This window comes from Cygnus olor, chromosome 1 (genome assembly GCF_009769625.2).
Source record: "Cygnus olor isolate bCygOlo1 chromosome 1, bCygOlo1.pri.v2, whole genome shotgun sequence".
Classification (NCBI taxonomy): Eukaryota; Metazoa; Chordata; class Aves; order Anseriformes; family Anatidae; genus Cygnus; species Cygnus olor.
This window is the reverse complement of record NC_049169.1, coordinates 75,393,625-75,413,797: the sequence shown is the minus strand read 5'-3', so window position 1 is coordinate 75,413,797 and position 20,173 is coordinate 75,393,625. Positions and strand designations below refer to the sequence as shown.

General features: G+C 43.9%; 1 protein-coding gene across 1 annotated transcript; it reads left to right on the top strand.

The window, feature by feature from the left end:
• Positions 1-4,903: 4,903 nt before the first annotated feature.
• LOC121064009 (poly(U)-specific endoribonuclease-A-like) lies at positions 4,904-19,378 on the top strand. Its single transcript, XM_040545086.1, has 7 exons — positions 4,904-5,049; positions 12,603-12,702; positions 14,494-14,605; positions 15,822-15,943; positions 16,029-16,141; positions 16,753-16,905; positions 18,963-19,378. The coding sequence occupies exons 1-7, from the start codon at positions 5,039-5,041 to the stop codon at positions 19,219-19,221; spliced, it is 870 nt and encodes a 289-aa protein (XP_040401020.1). The 5' UTR covers positions 4,904-5,038; the 3' UTR covers positions 19,222-19,378.
• The last annotated feature ends 795 nt before the right edge of the window (positions 19,379-20,173 follow it).

Genomic DNA, 20,173 nt, shown 5'->3' with positions numbered 1-20,173 from the left:
GGAAGGGACCTTAGACACCATCTGGTTCCAACCCCCTGCCCAGGCAGAGACACCTCCCACCAGCCCCAGCCTGGCCTTGAACACCTCCAGGGATGGGGCATCCACAGCTTCTCTGGGCAGCCTGTGCCAGGGCCTCACCATCCTCTGAGTGAAGAATTTCCTCCTCATATCTAATCTAAATCTCCTCTCTTTTAGTTTACAGCCATTCCCCCTTGTCCTACCACTACACTCTGTGACAAAGAGTCCCTCCCCAGCTCTCCTGTAGGCACCCTTTAGGTACTGGAAGGAAGATAAGTAACAACGGGGGGAGGGGGGAAGGAGCAAGGAGTCTACTGAATAAACCTCCAGTACTTTTGTTTCTTCACCAGCAGCCAAAGTCCCAACACCTTTTCAAGATAAGGAGAGCATAACATCTGTATATCAACATCACCATCCACTATACCAAGTAAACCACCCAAGCCTGAATGTCTACTGCTCATACCTTTCTGGTGGTTTTACCTTGCTGGGCAGCCGAGCTCCACCAAAGTCGCTCTCTCACTCAAAGGGAAAGGGGGAGAAAATGCAATGAAAAAGGCTCAAGGGTTGAGATAAGGACACGGAGATCACACAACAATTACTGTCATGGGCAAAACAGGCTCAGAATAGGGAGGTTAATATAATTTATTGCCTATCACTAGCAGACTAGTGCAGTGAGAAACTAAAAGCAAGCTACAAACACCTTCCCCCCAACCACCCTCTTCTACCTCCTCCCACCAAGCAGTGTAGGGGAACGGGGAATGGGGGCTGCAGTCAGTCCCTGATGCAGTGTAGGGGAACGGGGAATGGGGGCTGCAGTCAGTCCCTGATGCTTTGTCTCTGCTGCTCCTTCAGGGTCACTCTCTGCTCCTGCTCCACGTGGGGTCCCTCCCACAGGATGCCGTCCTTCCCGAACTGGTCCTGCGTGGGCTGCCCACAAGGCAACAGCTCTTCAACAACTGCTCCTACATTGGTCTGTACCATGGGGCACATCTGTCAGGAGCCAACTGCTCCAACATAGGTCCCTCACGGGCGGCAGCTCCCCCCAGACCCCCTGCTCCTGCGTGGGCTCCTCTCCACGGGCTGCAGCTCCGGCCCAGAACCTGCTTCTGCAGGGGTCTCCATGGGCCACAGCCTCCTCCAGGCCACATCCACCTGCTCCACCAGGGGCTCCTCCACAGGCTGCAGTGTGGAGATCTGCTCCATGTGGGACCCATGGGCTGCAGGGGGACAGCCTGCTCCACCAGGGGCCTCTCCACAGGCCGCAGGGAACTTCTGCTCCATGCCTGGAGTACCTCCTGACCTCCTTCTGAACTGACCTTGGGGGCTGCAGGGCTGGTTCTCACTCCTCGCTCTCCCAGCTGCTGTTGCACAGCAGATATTTTTTTCCCTTTCTTAAATCTGCTCTCCCAGAGGTGCAAACAGTATGACTTACTGGCTCAGCTCTGGGCAGCAACAGGTCCCTTTGGAGCTGTGTGGAACTGGCCCTTATCTGACATGGGGCAGCTGCTGGGCTCTGCTCACAGAGGCCACTCCTGCAGTCCCCTGCTACCAAAACCTTTCCACACAAACCCAATACAACCTCTACAGGGTCAGCAACTCACTCAGGATAAGGCAGTAGAGATGGATGGATTTTTCAACTTGCTTCTCGTTATTTCCTTGTTTTCTCATTATTTCCAAGCTTACGTAGCCCCCTGGTGGCTGATTTTGTGAATGGTGTTTGGAGGAACCTCTTGTGCGGTGAACAGAGAACCTCAGACCCAACGTGCACCCAGGTGCCAGGATGCCCAGTGCAGGGGCTTCCAAGTCCTTTTGTGAATCTAGTCCATACTACCTAGGCTAGATGGCTAACAGTCTGGATTATCAATAACAACATTTATCTGAAAAGCACACAAATGGAGCTGTTGAACATGGATGTTTCAGCCAGACCTCCTAAAATTCTGGTTTATATCGACACATACAAATTAATGACTAATAAACAAATGCGTCTTTGTGCTTGTGCACAGCACCCCAAAACTCTTTCATTAATATGTCCTAACTTACTGTAAACAGGCCTTGATGGGTCCTAGATACAGCATCTCCTAACAAAATTAAGGAAAGCGTAAGCTTCAGTCCTAATATTAAGATTAAATATATCAACTTACACAGGGGTCCCGAGTCACCTGCATCCCCAAGCACTTGCTTTCTACCAACCTCTAGGTTTGCTGTCTCCCTAATCTGTCCATAAGAACATTCATAAATCAACCGTGAGTTTCCTGTTACACCTGGGAAGTAGCACTGGTAAATAAAGGCATGTGAACAGGCCCAACTGAAGACAAGCAGGCCATATCATTGCAAGGAAATGGGAAGGGCCTGAGTAGAGGTTGGAGGTTTAGCTGCAAGGTTGGAGTTATTCATTTTTTGTTGTTTCTAGGACAGAGCATGCCTGTCTGTGTAATTCTCTCTTGCTTTTCCCTTTGAGGACAGCTACTGCACCAGAAACTCTCAAGGCAAGTGGAGTGACTGTAACACTATTGGCTGGAGAGAAGAAGGGCTTCAGGATTAAAAATCTGAGGCTTAGAAACCTGGGTAGGTAACCAAGAGACAGGCTAGGCACTGGGACCATGAATCTTGTTGAGAGTCAATCTGTCAGGTGAGGCTCCAGCTTGAGAATTAATGCTTTGGGAAGGCTGGAGACCTCAAAGTCCCCGCTCCCTGCTCTCAGTGGGGACACGAGCTGCTCTCAGTGGGGTCATGAGCTCCATCTGCTCTCTGATCTGACGAGGTTCCCACTGACCAGCCCAGGTTGCCTCCACTGATATTCAACTTTCCTTCGGGGTAGTTCAGGCAACAGCAAGGAGAGAAGTTTCTCTAAAACAAACCATTGGCCACCTTGGTAAGAAAAGCAAAGCACTTCAGCTAGAAACACACTCTTGGAGCAGCACATGCCTGCCAATGTCCTAATGTCCATTAGAAACAGGCCTTAATCACAGGGTTTCTGTCCTCCTTGACCTTGGTGAAAGTCAGAATCTGATGTTTGAGGTGGGTATTTTGTTAGGTAGACCATCTTCCACAAGTCTATTTCCCCACTCCCCTGGAAATGCTGTTCTAATGTGAGAGACATGATGGCAGATATTCTCCACGTTCCCATGTGCCAGAAGAAAAGAACAAAGAGCAGGGGGAGCCTGACATCAGTTTCTGCACAACAAATGTATGTTGCCCTGTGGAATGAGTTTAACAAAACAGTGCCTGCTCTCTTCAGTAGAGAAAGCCAGCACACAGGATTGGCAAGATCACTATCTGGACACACAGGCACACCCTGCCAGCGTTAGACCCAGGAGTGACACAAACTCTGCACTGCTCGTGCTAGGCTTTGATCAGCACTTTGTTTCTGCTGTCCAACACACCTCTCTGGGATTCTTATCATGCTCTAAACTCAGCAGCTAAATCATAGGGCAGAAGTTTTACAAGAGATTTAAGTGTTTGCTTAGTTTTGAAATCAACCCTGATGCTACTGATGTGACATGTAATTATATCGAGGATTAATTTAAATCCACTGACTCCAGTGAAGGTGTTGCTTGTAAATGGAAATTTCCAGGGCTCACAAATGGGCCTTTTTCTGCTAACATGAATAAAGGAGTTGCAACTTTCTTACAGAAGGAATAAGCCAACTGTCTTTTGTATTTTAAATTAAAGCCTAGGAAAAAACTCCCCACATTCAGCTGATAAACACAGGCACTAAGTTTTTTGTCATTTATCTTGCCTACGTACAACCACAATAAAAAAAAATCTGTTAAAATTCTGAGTTTTTTGTCATTTATCTTGCCTACGTACAACCACAATAAAAAAAAATCTGTTAAAATTAAGGGTATTAAATTTTGAGATATATTAATTTCTCCTACCAGTGTCAGAAAGAATCTTCATTTTAAAGCATTTTAAGTGAGCTGACCATGTCTTTTCCCACATACTGTTCCACATGGCAGACATCTTCATTACCTGCAGCTATGTTTAGCTTTAACATTATTATTTGAAGGGGTCCATGGACCAGAGGTACAGAACCACTTGCATAAATGGGAGTCTAGGATCAAATTCATTTGGTTTCTGTATAAATATATATCATTTGAAACCTAAAACTATGTTTTCAGGAATTAATTACTATGAAGAAGAAAATGTAAAAAAAAAAAAAAAAATCAAACCAAAATAAGCCTTAAACCATCCAAAGCTTTAGTTTAACCACATAATGAATACATGCTTCTCAGGACAGGCACTGGAGTGGGTACCTGTGCTTATGGCACCTGCTCCCACTTGCTTGCAGTGATGCATGTGAAGGGCTGCCTTTGTAAAACATTTCCTGGTTATAATGCCTCCTAGTATTTACAAGGTCGCAACTACAACAATTTCAGCTGTACATAGAGAAGTGCACTGTTTTTTTATTTTTCTTCCCTACCTATAAATTTTTAGATGCCTGATTCATTATCAGCTTCCCCTCTGTCATTTTATAATAAGTGTGTATAGACCAGTAGCACTAGAGTGGCCTGTCCATCTCGGCCAAGGCTTTCAGACTGGAGGTGCTTGTTTCTGGGCCCAAAATCCTTGTGGACGTCTAAAATCTACCAATAAAAAACCCCGGGTCAATCCAGAAGTAATGACTTGAATCATGTCTGAAGCTTTTACAAGGATTTCAGATTCATACCTGAAAACCCTGGTAGCAGCATCTCTGCTGTACTTTTTGGTCTTATTTGTCCTCCTGATGTTGGTGATAAGAAAAAGAGTGAGGCTGGCAGAATTTGCTGCAACTTCCTGGTCTATGTGTGGCCGTGCCAACAGAGGCACAAGAGACGTGGTGTTGTGGCTGCACTCCACGTTTCATCGTGGGATTTGGCAACTCCTTCCTTGTTATTGCCTTTCAGAGCTGTCCGTCAGTCTGAGTGACTGGCGGGTAGGACAGACAACTCCACTCCCTGGACTGCTGGAAGGACTTCAGAGCTTCAGCTTGCATTTTCTCTGCTCCGTGCACTTGCTAGGAGAAAAATTTCTTTCCAGCATGCCTGATAGGTAAGGAAAAAATCATACCAATCTTCTCTAATATGAAGGGCTGTGGGGACAGGACATAAATGTCTGGAAGATGTGTAAAAGAGAGCTGCATGAAATGCAACACTGCAGCAATACTGCTTCCTGTTTCTGTTCTGTTCTTGTACCTTTCTAAAAAGTTGGTGAGGACTAAAACAACAAGTGAATCATAAATTCTTTAAGCTAAAGTAAAGTGACATTTTGCTTGAATAGAGAGGATAATGTAGAATCAGTTCTCCAAATCTGCTGAGGACCTTGACAGCATTTGCCAAGCAACTGCTCACTGACAGCTATTGGCAAGGCATTTTCTTTTCCAACTACAAAACCTGTCTATTTCACAGAATCACAGAATCACAGAATCGTCTAGGTTGGAAGAGACCTCCAAGATCATCTAGTCCAACCTCTGCCCTAACACTAACAAGTCCTCCACTAAACCATATCACTAAGGGCTACATCTAAACGTCTTTTAAAGACCTCCAGGGATGGCGACTCAACCACCTCCCTGGGCAGCCCATTCCAATGCCTAACAACCCTTTCGGTAAAGAAGTTCTTCCTAATATCCAACCTAAACCTCCCCTGGCGCAACTTTAGCCCATTCCCCCTAGTCCTGTCACCAGGCACATGGGAGAATAGACCAACCCCCACCTCTCTACAGCCTCCTTTAAGGTACCTATAGAGAGCGATGAGGTCTCCCCTGAGCCTCCTCTTCTCCAGGCTAAACAACCCCAGCTCCCTCAGCCGCTCCTCGTAAGACTTGTTCTCCAGACCCCTCACCAGCTTCGTTGCCCTTCTCTGGACTCTCTCGAGCACCTCCATGTCCTTCTTGTAGCGAGGGGCCCAAAACTGAACACAGTACTGGAGGTGCGGCCTCACCAGAGCCGAGTACAGGGGGACGATCACTTCCCTAGCCCTGATGGCCACACTGCTTCTTATGCAAGCCAGGATGCTGTTGGCCTTCTTGGCCACCTGAGCACACTGCTGGCTCATATTCAGCCGCCTATCAACCAGTACTCCCAGGTCCTTCTCCGCCAGGCAGCTTTCCAGCCACTCATCTCCCAGCCTGTAGCGCTGCTTGGGGTTGTTGCGCCCCAGGTGCAGGACCCGGCACTTGGCCTTGTTGAACTTCATGCAGTTGACCTCAGCCCATCGGTCCAGCCTATCCAGATCTTCCTGCAGAGCCTTCTTTCCCTCCAGCAGATCGACACACGCACCTAACTTGGTGTCATCTGCAAACTTACTGAGGGTGCACTCGATCCCCTCATCCAGGTCATCGATAAAGATATTAAAGAGGACCGGCCCCAGCACTGAGCCCTGGGGGACTCCACTAGTGACCGGCCTCCAACTGGATTTGGCTCCATTCACCACAACTCTTTGGGCCCGGCCATCCAGCCAGTTTTTAACCCAACGAAGCGTACGCCAGTCCAAGCCACGAGCAGCCAGTTTCTCGAGGAGAATGTTGTGGGAAACGGTGTCAAAAGCCTTACTGAAGTCAAGGTAGACCACATCCACAGCCTTCCCCTCATCCACCAAGCGCGTCACTTGGTCATAGAAGGAGATCAGGTTCGTCAAGCAGGACCTACCTTTCATAAACCCATGCTGACTGGGCCTGATCGCCTGGTTGCCCTGCAAGTGCCGCGTGATGACACTCAAGACAATCTGCTCCATGAGCTTCCCTGGCACTGAGGTCAAACTAACAGGCCTATAGTTCCCCGGGTCTACCCTCGGCCCTTCTTGTAGATGGGCTTCACGTTTGCTAGCCGCCAGTCAACTGGAACCTCCCCTGATAGCCAGGACTGCCAATAAATAATGGAAAGCGGCTTGGCCAGCTCCTCCGCCAGTTCGCTCAGTACCCTCGGGTGGATCCCATCCGGCCCCATCGACTTGCGTACATCCACGTGTCGTAGCAGGTCGCCAACCATTTCTTCATGGATAGCGAGGGCCACATCCTGCTCCCCATCCCCTTCCACCAGCTCAGGGTACCAGGTATCCAGAGAACAACCGGTCTTGCCACTAAAGACTGAGGCAAAGAAAGCATTGAGCACCTCAGCCTTTTCCTCATCTTTTGTAACTAAGTTTCCCCCCGCATCCAGTAAAGGATGGAGATTCTCCTTAGTCCTCCTTTTTGCGTTGATGTATTTGTAAAAACATTTTTTGTTATCTTTAACGGCAGTAGCCAGATTGAGCTCCAGATGAGCTTTCGCCTTTCTAATTTTGTCCCTGCACAGCCTCGCAACATCCTTATAGTCCTCCTGAGTAGCCCGCCCTCTTTTCCAAAGATTATAAACCCTCCTTTTTCTCCTAAGAAATTTATCCTTTTGTATCCTTTTGTATTTCAAATGTCAAGTTTAAACAAGAAAAATGTCACTGGGCTCAAGCAAAAGACATGCACACTGGCATAAGAAGAAAATTGAAAGAATTGCTTACATCTTCAATTAAACCTATGAGATGATGAATGTATTTCACAACATTTGAACCAATTTTTTTAAGGGATTGGGAAATGTAAATGGTTGCTCATCAAGCTTTACAAATGCTTTACTTTTCTATGCTAAGTTTAAAGGATTTTTTTTTAAATTGGATTCTGTTCAAAGGTTCTCTGAAGATAATTTACTTTAAAGAAGATGATCAACAAAACCTTTGCAGGGCTCTATGTGACCCATTTGCAATACATGTTTTTCTTGCTTTGACATCGTTGACTTGCTCACACGACTCTCCACTGACCCTTTAATTCTCTCCATCTCTTGAGTCATTCTGATTTATAGCAATAAAGATTGCTTCCTGGGGAATGATTTGTACAGAATGAAAGTGTCATACAAGAAAATGACTTGGAAAAACTGGCACATCACCTGAATGTTTCACATGAAAGCTACAATGAAATGTTGATACCATCTTCTTTTGCACCAGATGTACTGCTGTTGCATTGGAGTTACTATTGCAGAAAAATCTCCCCCAAGAGCTTTTCCAGCTCTTACAACTGCAGGCTAAGTGTTCTTGTTATTGGAGTGGTGTTTTTTCACACATAGGTGCCTCTGAGCTAGACTCCCAAATGGACAAACCCCAATTGGCCAGATATTTTGCATAGATATATTCTATGTGAATGTACAAATCTAACAGCTGAGAGGTTTCACCATAGAGAGGGCACTGAATTAGTGACCAAAAAAAAATTATCTGTTTTTGAGTCATGCATGCAACATATTGAAAATCACAGTGCAAATATGCAGTACTCTTTTTCAGAAAAGCTTTACTTAAATGCTTTGTGCCATGGATTTGCATAAAGGTGTTGGGCTTCTCTTTGAAGTTGTCTGACCTCATACATGTAAGCTAAGTTTCTGGACCTTTCTTAAAGAAATACGCTCCAGAAAGAACTTTTACAAGATGACTATGTAAGTTGCTAAACAAGTTCTTCGCTTTGGCAGTTCTTTGCTTTCTTTATTCAATGTGTCGAAGTGTTCTGCTCTGCTTGGAAATTAAAGGGACAAGGAAACGGAGAGGAAGAGTCCATGTTGATATTGGGGTAGCACCCAGAAGAGAAACAGGAGAGAAAAGACATTTTATTTTATTAAATTAAACGTGGTATTCTGTAAGCTTTCTAGAGGAGGACAAATCAACAGAGCCTTACAGTCCTTTAGAAACACAGCGCAAATCTGCCAAGAACAGACCAAGAATAAGCAGAAGGTATTGAAGGGATGACAGATTTCCTGTATAGAAAAGAGATGCATACATACTAAATATATGTGTATAAAATACTACACATATAGTACAAAATTCTAAACAAAAAAATATTGATATCCATTTCCCCCCCCCCCTTAATGTTTCACATACCTTGGACGTTCAACAGGCAGCAGGTTCCTATCCACCACTGGTAGCTACTTCCAAGGTAAAAACCATATCAAACATTACATAGCAGTACTCAAGCAGACGGGATAAGCTGATGCAAAGGAATAGCCAGCAGGAGGGTCTAGATCCCAGGAGAAAAGTGATCCAGTAAAATTAGGTCAATCCAAGGGAATGCAGGTGGTGTTTGGAGTTTGAAAAACATCTCTGGTACTGTTCCGTGAACTTGCTGATCCTGTTCTTGGGACATCAGCTGAGCTGGTGAGATGAGCACTTTTCTGCTTAAAGTTGGTTTGTAAACTCTTTTGAGAAGGAATTGATTGCTCTTCTTATGACTCTGGAAAGAAGGTGGAGATTCTACTGAAATTAAATAAAAACGCTGCTGGTGGTGGCTTCTGTGATATGCCATGTAGCTGACTCCCTGTGAAGCTGAGCAGTTGCCTTGTACAGGCTGCACAGCCAGTATTGATAATGTGACACCACAAGACACACTTCTGCTGTAAGGGCAGAGCATGAGGCTTGGGCAAGGGCTAAATTTATCTGCTTCGTGTCAGCCTCCTTCTACTGCACTGTAAGATCTACGCAAAAATCCTCCTTCATAAACACATTTAGCTACAAACATATCCTTTGGCTCCCATATACCAGAATTGTTAATCCTTTTCCTTCTTTCAGTTATTGACACCTATTCAACCCCAGCTCAAAATTCAAGCAATCTTATACATTTTCCACCCATGATCTCAAAGCAATGCAGAGCCCAAATGACAGCAGATAGTCAGCGCCTCCAGCGCAGCGGAGGTACATGGTGGCTCAGATCCCGATTGCAGGCAGACCCAGGTGTGGCTGCTGCAGTACTTGTGGCTGTCTGCCCTGCTGTGGGAGGTTGTTTTCCCCACACTAAACAATACTGAATATAACATGAATATAACACATGTACTTTATGCTCCTCAGCTGCTGCAGCTTATCCTCTGGTGCATTAATGTGAACTGACTGCTTTGGGCTCTTAACCTTGGGATATGAATTCCTTTGGGCAACTAGCTCTCAAGGAGTTAAGCAGACTACTTATTCTCTTCAGGATTTTAATCTTAGGCTGTATGAGCTCCATCCCACAGCTACTTGGACAACCCTGGAGAAAAAGGATATTATCAATTGCTTGATAATTGATTTTAAAAAAAGGTTCCAGTTCTCCAGGCACAGTTTGCTACTTTCTCTTTCCATCAGCATGGGGCTTAGTCCAGTCATTTCTTACCCAGCCACAAAGTACAGCCCAGGACAGAAGACACATAACATCTTGCTGTATTTCTTCTTGACTGATCTCCACCACTTGATTATTGCCCTCATTTCTGCTATGACTTCTCTTCCCTCCCTGCCACCAACAGGGTGTGCCTGTCTGGCTCACATTTTGCTCTGCCGTGCTTTCAAGCTGCCTCACGTCTAGGCTGCCACATCAGAAAACTGTGACTCTACCGCTACATTTGTTTGCTCTTTCTGCTAGGGAGCATGGGATCTGCCTCTGGCTGGAGAATGCAGCAAGGAACTCCATCCTGGCCAGAACAGGAGGAGAGGACACAACAGATATCAGTATGGAAGTTAAGTAGGGCTCCAGGGTGCCTTGGGCTAGTCCAGAAGAACCAGTTATTAAAAACAAGACAAGTTGCTCAAATGGCTATTTGAAAGAAAAGCCCACATTGACAAACTTCTGCACTTTTTTTTCTTAAGAGCATTTGCTTTGGAGGAGAAATTTAAAATTATTGGGAACTTTTCTAGGCTTTGACGCATGTGCTGGTTTGCAATCAGTTAATTCAACTGACAGTCATTGTAAGTTTAATCCACTTCTCTTTCTTCTCCACTCTATTCTTGGTGGAAAAGATCTGTGATCTTTTGTGTTAGTGTGGACATAATGCTCTGGAACTGGAGCTACCTTTGGGCAGTTCATCACAATAACAAACCTTCCCAAAACTTATTGATAGATGGATGGATAGACTTCTGAAAACTCTACACTACTATGAAGGACAAAAGTCCATTAAAATGAGGAAAGGATAAGCCTGGGTAGGTTTGTATGAGCATCTGAGGTCAGTGAAAGAGAGGATTTTATGGTATGCAGACCTTGTGTTTAGAGTCTTAGTCAGCCTTCATCGCTGTAGCTTTATGCTAGGATAACCCTGCATTTGGGCAAAGGAAAGCATCTCTAGCATAGAGTCTTGAAGGAAAAAAGATAGGAAAAGTGTATGTAAGACTACTAGAAAAGCATCACAGAGCGAATGCTTTTGTGGGGTAACTGCCTGGGGTGACTTGGGAAATTAAACTGGTTTTCAAATTTTAAAGAATATGTACAGCATTGAAGAAGCTTTCAGGGTGGAGTGTAGCTGCACTACCTAAGCGTTCCCTAGGCTTCCAACCTTAGAGGTTGTCGCGCTTGAGGAACCTGGTGTGCTGACTCTAAGGAACAGTATGGAGTGAAGATACCACGGCTAGGCTCTGTGGCAAGATGGGGACTTGATCTTGTACACACCGAGACCGATAGTCTGTATATTTGCCACCCTGAGCCAACGACCTGTCATGTTTTTGACAAAATGCTGTATTCTAGTGAACTTTTGCTCATTATAATATCATTATAATACCAAAACACACCTCCATCCCAAAAGCTACCCACCTCCAAGGTGCAACCACCCCTCACTGAGCATTTCCTCTGAATTTCTTGGAGCCTATGCCTTTAAACGAAAGTTACAAAACTTTTTACCAATCATAACCAAGGTATGTTTGACTAGAGTCACTCAAGCTCCACCTAAAAGATAGAAAATAATATAAATTGGCTTAAGAGAGAGGGGATGTAAGGGAAGACACCATTTTGACTTCTGGGATCAGTTGATGGGCTGAGCCTCTCTTCCCACAACCCATCCACCCCCACCCCCAGCCCCCACCCCCCTCCCGCCCCCCCACCCCTACTGGGATGCCTTTGGGTAAGATTTGAACACTTGGTTATACTGAGTGCCTCCCCGGAAAACTTAGAAATCTCTGTAGAGTATTTGTACCTTTTAACGTGTTAAGAGCCAGACTGTGTACCTGTGCATTTTATGCATGCTAGCTTGCTTTTGCAGATAGCGATTTTTATCGCCAGCAATCCAAAGAACCTGTGTACAAGTTGCTGTAATAAATTGCACTTAATTACATTGTTCCTAGCCGTGACAGTTCTCATTGAACGTGACTAGAGTGAGGGTGTGCTACATTACTGGTGAATCCATGACCATGATAGTTCCGTATCTTGAATCTGACCAGACCCATAATAGTTAATTGGCTACACCCCTTAACGCGACAGTTTTGCCTTCTGTTTTGTTGAGTAGTGCTACTGTGTGCTGGTAACAGTCTCCTGTTTGCCTCTGGTTTGTACATCTTCATTTTTATTTCACTGCATGGAAAAAATGGTTTGTTAACAAAACTTCATTAAAATGTATTCTAAAATAACATTAGGGAAGACTGTTTGTTTTTTTTTTACAGATTACCTGCATCCTTTAGATATTGATATTGAACATAAGCACCATGGTTTTTATAGCAGGTTGATAGCAAGGTGTGGGGAGAGGAGAAAACTTTCCTGCTGACACGCTAACCATGTTCAGAACACAGTTAGAGTGACAGAAGACTCTAAAAGTGACTTTCAGAAAGAATAGTATATGTCTTTTTTAACATGTGCATTTCTCTGGATTTCTTGGCAGGAAGGCCTTAAATCATGAACTTTCTAAACTTTTCAATGAGATGTGGGATATGGATGTTAACCGCTTTATGCCTGGGAAAGACTATACAATTGAAGTGCAGGTAACTAATTGCTAAGTAACATGAGAATTAAGGGCAGGATGGTATTGTAGGAAAAAGTGTCTGTGAAACTGCCTTCTGCTAAAAGAGTTGCCTATGCTTCATCATTTCCATTAATGGCATAGGCAAGACTTTCTAATGATGAAGAAGCACTTAGGTGAGGGAATAGTACAGAGAACATCTTAATGGGCCATGCTACCTGAAAACTGGTTACAAGTGGCATCTCTCAAGTGTCTGTCCTGGGGCCTGTAACATTTAATATCTTCATCTGTGACCTGGAGGAGGAGATGGAGTACAACCTTTCTGCTTTTTCAGATGAAAGCAAACAGTGGTGATACAGGTGGTATGCTCAAGGTCAGGGCTGCCCTTCAGCTGGACCTAGGCAGGCTGGAGGAACAGGCTGAAGGAGCGTCATGAAATTCGACAAGAAAAAATACAAATGGAACACGATGCCCAGAGAAGTAGTGAAATCTCCATCTCTGGAGGTTTTCAAGACCCAACAGGATGACAGCCAGAACAATGTGGTCTGAATTCAGTGTTGATCATACTTTGAGCAGGACTAGAGATGTTCTGAGGTCCGGATGTTTCTGTGTGTACGGTTGTGCATATGTGTGTGCATGACTGCTTGCATGTACAGTTTGGGTGGCTTCCCATAAGGGAGAAGTGGCGGCAGGTCCCAAGTCATTCTTGTTGGAGTAAAGCAGTAAACTGAGGAATTCCTGGGTCTCAGCTGGAGAATATGGAGTAGCAGAGCGGTGTGGGTGAGGAGGGTTTCAGGGTTGTTGCTGCCACTCCTACGGAACTGTGAGGGAGGAGTGAGTATCATATTTGATGGGCAGCTATTTCACTCCTTGCCAGCTCAGTGTGGTACAAGCATGGCCATGTGTTTTGGCCACAGATTGCAGCAGGTCACTGAGAATTTGGTAACCAATTTTGTACTCAAGTGCTCACACTCTTTACTGCAATGTTATATAGATATATATACAGATATAGTTTTCTGTTGATAATAAACTTGAAAGAAATGTACCTACCTCTAGACCTAATGTGTGAGGGGAAAACTTCTACATAGCTTCCTTGTTTCTCAGAACAAGGCTCTAGGTCCCCCTTGCTCATGTTAATTAACAGCTGCCCGTCTTTTCTCCTCTTTCATTGAGAACGCCCTTTGTGAATCAGAGACCTGAAAATCATCACAAAAGCCACCTTTCTGTTTTGGACATGTTTCCTGGCATATTGATTAAAATGCCCTTAAATATGGCTGGCTAGAAGTCTTTGAAAACTCCAGAGCACAACTTTGCACCAATCCAAAGCTGCCAGAGCTGCACAGAACTGCTTGCGGAGCAGGCTTGGGACTTAGGAGACAAACTACATCTCTGCTGCACTGCGTGGACTCATAAACTGTATGCAGTGGGTACTGAGAAGAGACAGAATGTGTCCAAATCTCCTTTTTCTTTGTTTGTGGTGGGAGTCAGCCTTGGCTCTACGTTACTGCTCTATCATTTGTGGTGTATATAATTTAGTAGCAGAGCTGGCTACTGTTCACAACTGAGCTATCATGTGGGTCATTACAATCATCTGTGAACAAGTGTCAACAGAGAAATTTCAGATTTCTAGGGTCTCTTTTCTCTTTACACTGACATTTCTTCAATAATATCTTCTCTTGTTTTTAGGGTAACCATTCGTAAGAAAGTGTCCTGATAGGATTATGCTTTTTGTTCTGATTATTATAAGGGCAGCCACTGTCACCTCTAAGAACATCTTGCTTCTATTGTTATTTTACTCTGGTGTTTCTCCTAGGGAAAAGCAGGTGCCCTACAGCAAGGAGACAGTGCTATCCAGGACAGCGCAGCCAGACATCTGTTTCACAATGTAAATCAAGATCGCCTGAAGAGCATAAAAACATTCTCAAGTGAGACCCATTCTTTTGTTAATGGTGGAATTGACATGAATAATCCATGTTGTTTTAATGTGTTTACAAGAAATACAGAATTGTATATAATTTGGATGGTCAGATGAGAAGGAGACGAGGTACATCGGGCTACATGTCATTTGCAAGTAGTTTACCCGATGTTTACAAGGAGGTTACCTGTATCCTCAGCGTCAGGAAGAACACCTTTTGTGTCATAGCAAGGTCTGAATTCTTCTGAGGTTCTTCAACTACAAAGTGAAATGGATGAGACTCTCTTCATTATTCCATGTATTGAAAAAATGCCAAAGTCATCTTTTCTCCTTTGGTCACAGCTCCTAGCCCTTTCAGGCAGCCCTAGGTCCACAGCTACCCCTTGCACTTCTGTTAGGGTTATACTTCAGGTATATCTCTCAACAGATATTTCTTCCCCTGATTTTTCTTTTCCCTGGGTGAAGCTGCACTATGTTGCTAAGCTGATCGAACTGCTGGTCTAATGGGAAGCACCATTCTTCTCTGTTCCCCCACGCTTCTCTGAGCCATACAATCCTGCCCTGTGGTACAGCTCTGGTACTCACTGAATCCAACCTTGAGTCACTTCAGCTCACTAATCTGGCAGGGAATTACTTAGTTTTGACCTCAGGCATTTTTCTATCAGCTTAGTGTGATGCATCATCCCTCAGAATCTACTGAGGGTAGAGCAGGAGCAGCTGAAGTGATAGGAGGCAGCAGGTGGCAAAGGGGGATACAAAGAAAATGAACTCATCTACTCAGAGGCCATAAGCTCAATCACGGTCACCTCATGCTGTGAAATTCCTCTGCTGAAGTAATTCCCACAAAACCTTCTGCCAACATAGCTCAAGTTCATAAACATAGGTCTGTAATTTAGGTATTTAGGTGCTCAGATTTTTTTTTTTTTTTTTGGTAGAAGGTCATTATTGCATCAGCCACTTTGTTCCACAAGGGAACTCAGTAGTGAGCAGTTTATCTTAAAAAGAAGTGCAGCAGTGGTCTGGCTTTGAGCCACCTCTAGCCCTACACCCAGCTCTGTACCCAGGAATGAAATCTGACACATAAAGGAGCATCTTTCTTTAAAGGCTCTCAAGGCACTGACATAATATATGTCAACTTTTTATGATGGCTTTAATGACTGGATCACAGGTATGATCATGGCCTGTTCATCAGAATGAACATGCTGAAAGTTTCTCTTTTTCTGCAGCCTTTATTTCCTTATTGGACAACTATGAGACATCAACCAGAGCAGAAGAAGTAGTGACTCCAGAAGAAATAGCTGAAAACAATGGTTTTCTTGATGCTATTTTAATGACTGGAGTAATGAAAGTGAGTAACACAGATCTTTTTTAGTCACTGAAAACACTGAATTACAAAGTAAACTTCGTATGTATCTTTGTTTTTTATCTTTCAGCTAGCTCATGAATATCTGCTTAAAAAAAAAATGGCAAAGCCAAACCTTGCTGATTTCAAGTATCAGCTCTATGACATCTGGTTCCAGCTCTATGCCAGGAAAGAAGGAGACAGGTATGTCTGATGAATATGGCCCCTGATCATCTTAGGCTATTCTGATTTATGCAACGGTAAACCTGAATTCCATCTGTTACACACAGAACTGGAAGATGGCCTCAGGATACAGCCCAAGTCAGGTGTTCAATGGTCCCACATAGATCATGTTTAAAGGCTTACTGATCAGATATGGACAGCGTTGACCCTTGGGGTACGCTGGCCTCCAGCTGGACCTTGTGTCCCTAGTCACAGGCATTCAACCGCAGAAGTTCATCCACTTTTCAGCCAATTACACCATTTACTTTTGTAATCTGTACTTCATCAATTTGTCTGCATTGCTGTTACAGGAGACAGTGTCAAAAGTCTTGCTAAAATCAGAATAAGCAGATGAGATACATCTGTGGCTTTTACTAACCACTTCATCATCAAATAAACTTTGTGGCTAGATTCCACTGCAAGTTTTGTGCAAAGTAAGAAGAAAACCCAACAAACCCTAAAGTTATCCTGACAAATAAAGAAACTGTTCACAAATTAACGTAGGCAAGCTTGTACATCTTCTTGCCTTTTGTCCCAGCGAATTTGAACTATTCAAACAAAAGACCTATATATTATTCTTTGGTTTATTACAGACCCGATTCTTGTGGTTTTGAACATGATTTTGTTGGAGAAACAAGGCGTGGTAAACAGATCTTAGGTTTGCACAACTGGGTGCAATTTTACCTTCAGGAGAAGCATAACCAAATTGACTACAAGGGATATATCGCTCGGAAGAACAAAACCAGGGTAAGAATGAGCAGGGCAGCCTAGAAAATAAGATCAATAGGTGCACAGAGAAAAGCTGTGCTAATGAATCAGAACACCGTGATGCAGAGGCAAGGTTGCATTTTTCTCTGTATCCACCGAGTCACATCCATAGTCACTGACAGGTCCCCTTTCATCCTCTTCCTACTATCATTTGTGGTTATTGCACACACAGCATGAGTCTGCAATTCCAGACCCCTTTAAGACAAAGGCTTAGAGCAGACGTTTTTATTCAAACAAAATCCTATGGCAATTCCCCTGACTTTAAGTGAAACTGGACAGAAACCTGTTAATCTGGATGTCTTCTAAGCTCCAGTGCAGTAAATTCCAAAAGGTGCCATGACAGGAATTACTGAGCCCAGGCTACAAAAGGTGTTTTGCTGAAAAGGCAAGGTTATTCTTGGGCTTGTACAGTCTGTAGATTTGGGTTTTTATTGCTAGCAGATCTGGAAGCTCACCCCTTGGCAGCTGAAGTTATTGGAAAGACTTCTTTGACTTTGGTGGCTTTTGAATCAGGTTATTTATTCCTTGCTGCTGTCCTCTTCTTGCAACTGGAAGTCTGTAAATCTCAGACCTGAAAATTATGGGGCATAATCCAAAGAGCATTGGCAGTTTGGAACCAGATTACCAAAAAGTGAAGCTTAAAAGCTATTTTGGGTTGTTGCACTTGAACTAGTGTGAAAGATAGAAAGCTTTGCCTATACCTACTCTGGGGCAGGTGAAGAAAACACAGACTGAAGCATCAGCCCGAAATGCCATGTTTCCTTGACAGCAGTGTTTGGTGGGTGATGGAGTGGTCGGCTGGGATGGCACAGTTACCTCCAGAGCTGCTAGCTGTGCTTTCTCAGTGGCTGTTGGAACATAGCTTGGCTGCTGGGGCACTGGACAAACTGGGACTTCACAAGCAGGCAGGCATGGTTGGTTATTTGATTTTTCCTGGCAGCAAAGTGCTATTTCACTATTTCTAAAGGAAGCTCTTACCAGGGTCTTAGGGATCTTTCTAATTCCCAGAAAAAGACTGTTAAAGCATGACCAGTAAGCTTTTCAGTTATGTTTTCTTACCGGTTAGAAACTCCTTCTGTGCATGCTCAGGGTGCAGTAGTCCCAGGGGGTTCTTGCCTGTGGAGCCAGCCATCCATGGACGCAGGGTGCTGTGGGTGCTGGTGACCCTACACCATTCCTGGATGTGTTGCTGTGAATGGTGACCAGCTTGTGAGGAACACGAGCAGTGCCAAATGGGGCATGTGTGTAGGTATGGCACCAAACGAAGCACACATATTTCTTCACTAAATGTACGAAGAGGATGCTACTGCTATGGGGGTCAACTGCTTTGAACCTAATTTGCCCAGGTATACATAAGCAGAAGAAATCCTAGTGCTCCCTCATGCCCAGATCCTTTTGTACTGAAACTATTTTGAACAGTAGTGCTAGTGTTTGGGGAATGGCAACACCGCCAATGCCTAATTGATAAAACTGATCATGTATGCTCTATAGGACAGGGAAAAAGCTGTGCTCCAGGTCTGTGATCCTGGCATGGCAAGGATATGGTGTATCACGTGTTGTTTAGGGCTTTCTAGTTGTAGCTCAGCTGTGGTTGAGGCAACTTCACTGTGGCACTGAGCTACAGAGATCCACATTAGGACTGGAAAGGAGCTCAGAAGGGCTGGCATTCAATCTGTAACATCTATTTCTCACTGACTTTCACTGTAAACTGGGTGAGTCACTTTACACTTGGTCTGCTATAAAAAACTCATAATTTATTTGATCTGATATTCAATTTAACTAAGTCTGCTCTACTTTGGTCTCTTTTTGGAGAATAGGAATATAAGAAAAAAAAGTTCACTGGCTTAACTGCTATCCATCTGTTGTCTTCAGTGGTGCAAGATTAGTTTAGGTGGGGAAGACAAAGCAATTCACAAGCTGTAGAACCATAAACAGGAGAATTTGTACCTAAAAATCCAGAATCTGAAATTGTAGGTATGTGGTCACAGCTGTGTTGGAGATTATCCCATTGTGTTTTTTTTTTTTTATGCTTTCAACCTGACAAAGATGACCAAGTTTTGAGCATCCAATTCAGCTGGAAGGGCTCAGTCAAGCCAGTTGGAAGCACCTTTATTGGTGTCAGCCCTGAGTTTGAATTTGCCCTTTACACTGTCATTTTTCTGCTGTCTGAAGAAAGAGTCACACGTGAAACAGTGAAGATAGAAGAATACGAGCTACAGATTGTTGTTTGTCGCCATGGGCACCACATTGGAACAGCATATCCAGTGCTCTGCAGCACCAGTAGTGAAGACTAGTAGTTACAGTGATCAGGCAGCATTTACCTTTGTTTTGTTTTGTTTTGTTTATTTGATGGAGGGGAGGGAGTAAATTGATGAGTTGTCTCATACAATTAATTTCCAATACAAGTTTTTGAGTTGTTCACTTTTGGTCTGCAATAAAGTGTTTAATCAACAGTGTGCCATGCTGGAGTGTCTGACCCACCTTGAAACATGTTTCTCTTCATATTAAAGTCTGTATTAAACTTGTATTAGCCTTTCTTAACACATTATAACACTATACTTTTCACCAGATAATAGAATTTATAAAAAAGCCATATTAGAATTGATACACACATTTCTCTTATTTGTTACCTGCTGCATATTTGGAAGAACAGAAGCAATACATTTTTTATACTTTTCCTTCCAGACAGGAACTTGGATTTGGCGCAAGCTGAACCACAGTACATTTTTTTTCTCATCTCCTCATTTCATTAGAGGTTAATTTCAAATGCATTTTTCTCATGCCCAGGAAGCACGTTCAGCTGTGAGAATGATCATCAGATCAACAGTAAGTCTGTCACTGCTGTGGATCTGCCCAGATTTTTGTCTACTTCTAAATGCCACAGTAGGCTTTATCTCACCTAAGTTTACAAGTCCCTGGTATAGGCACCTATGTTCCTATTACAGTCACTGATGTCTGCAGTCATTTTTCTGCTGGTGTAATCTGTGTTAGGGTTAGATGAATGACCCTGTATAATACACTGACTAAATCCCCAGTGACAATAATCAGATGCCACTGGGGACACTGGTTCTCTTCCAGGATCTGATCACTGTTCCTTTTGCTGATGAGGACATCTGCCCTTTTTTCTTCCAAAATATATTCAATACTCCACTGAAAGGAATGTGATGCTTTTCCTTCTCATGCTAATGCAGAAACAGGCAGATATTCTGAGAGTGTGACAAGGATTGCTTAGATATTCAAATCGTA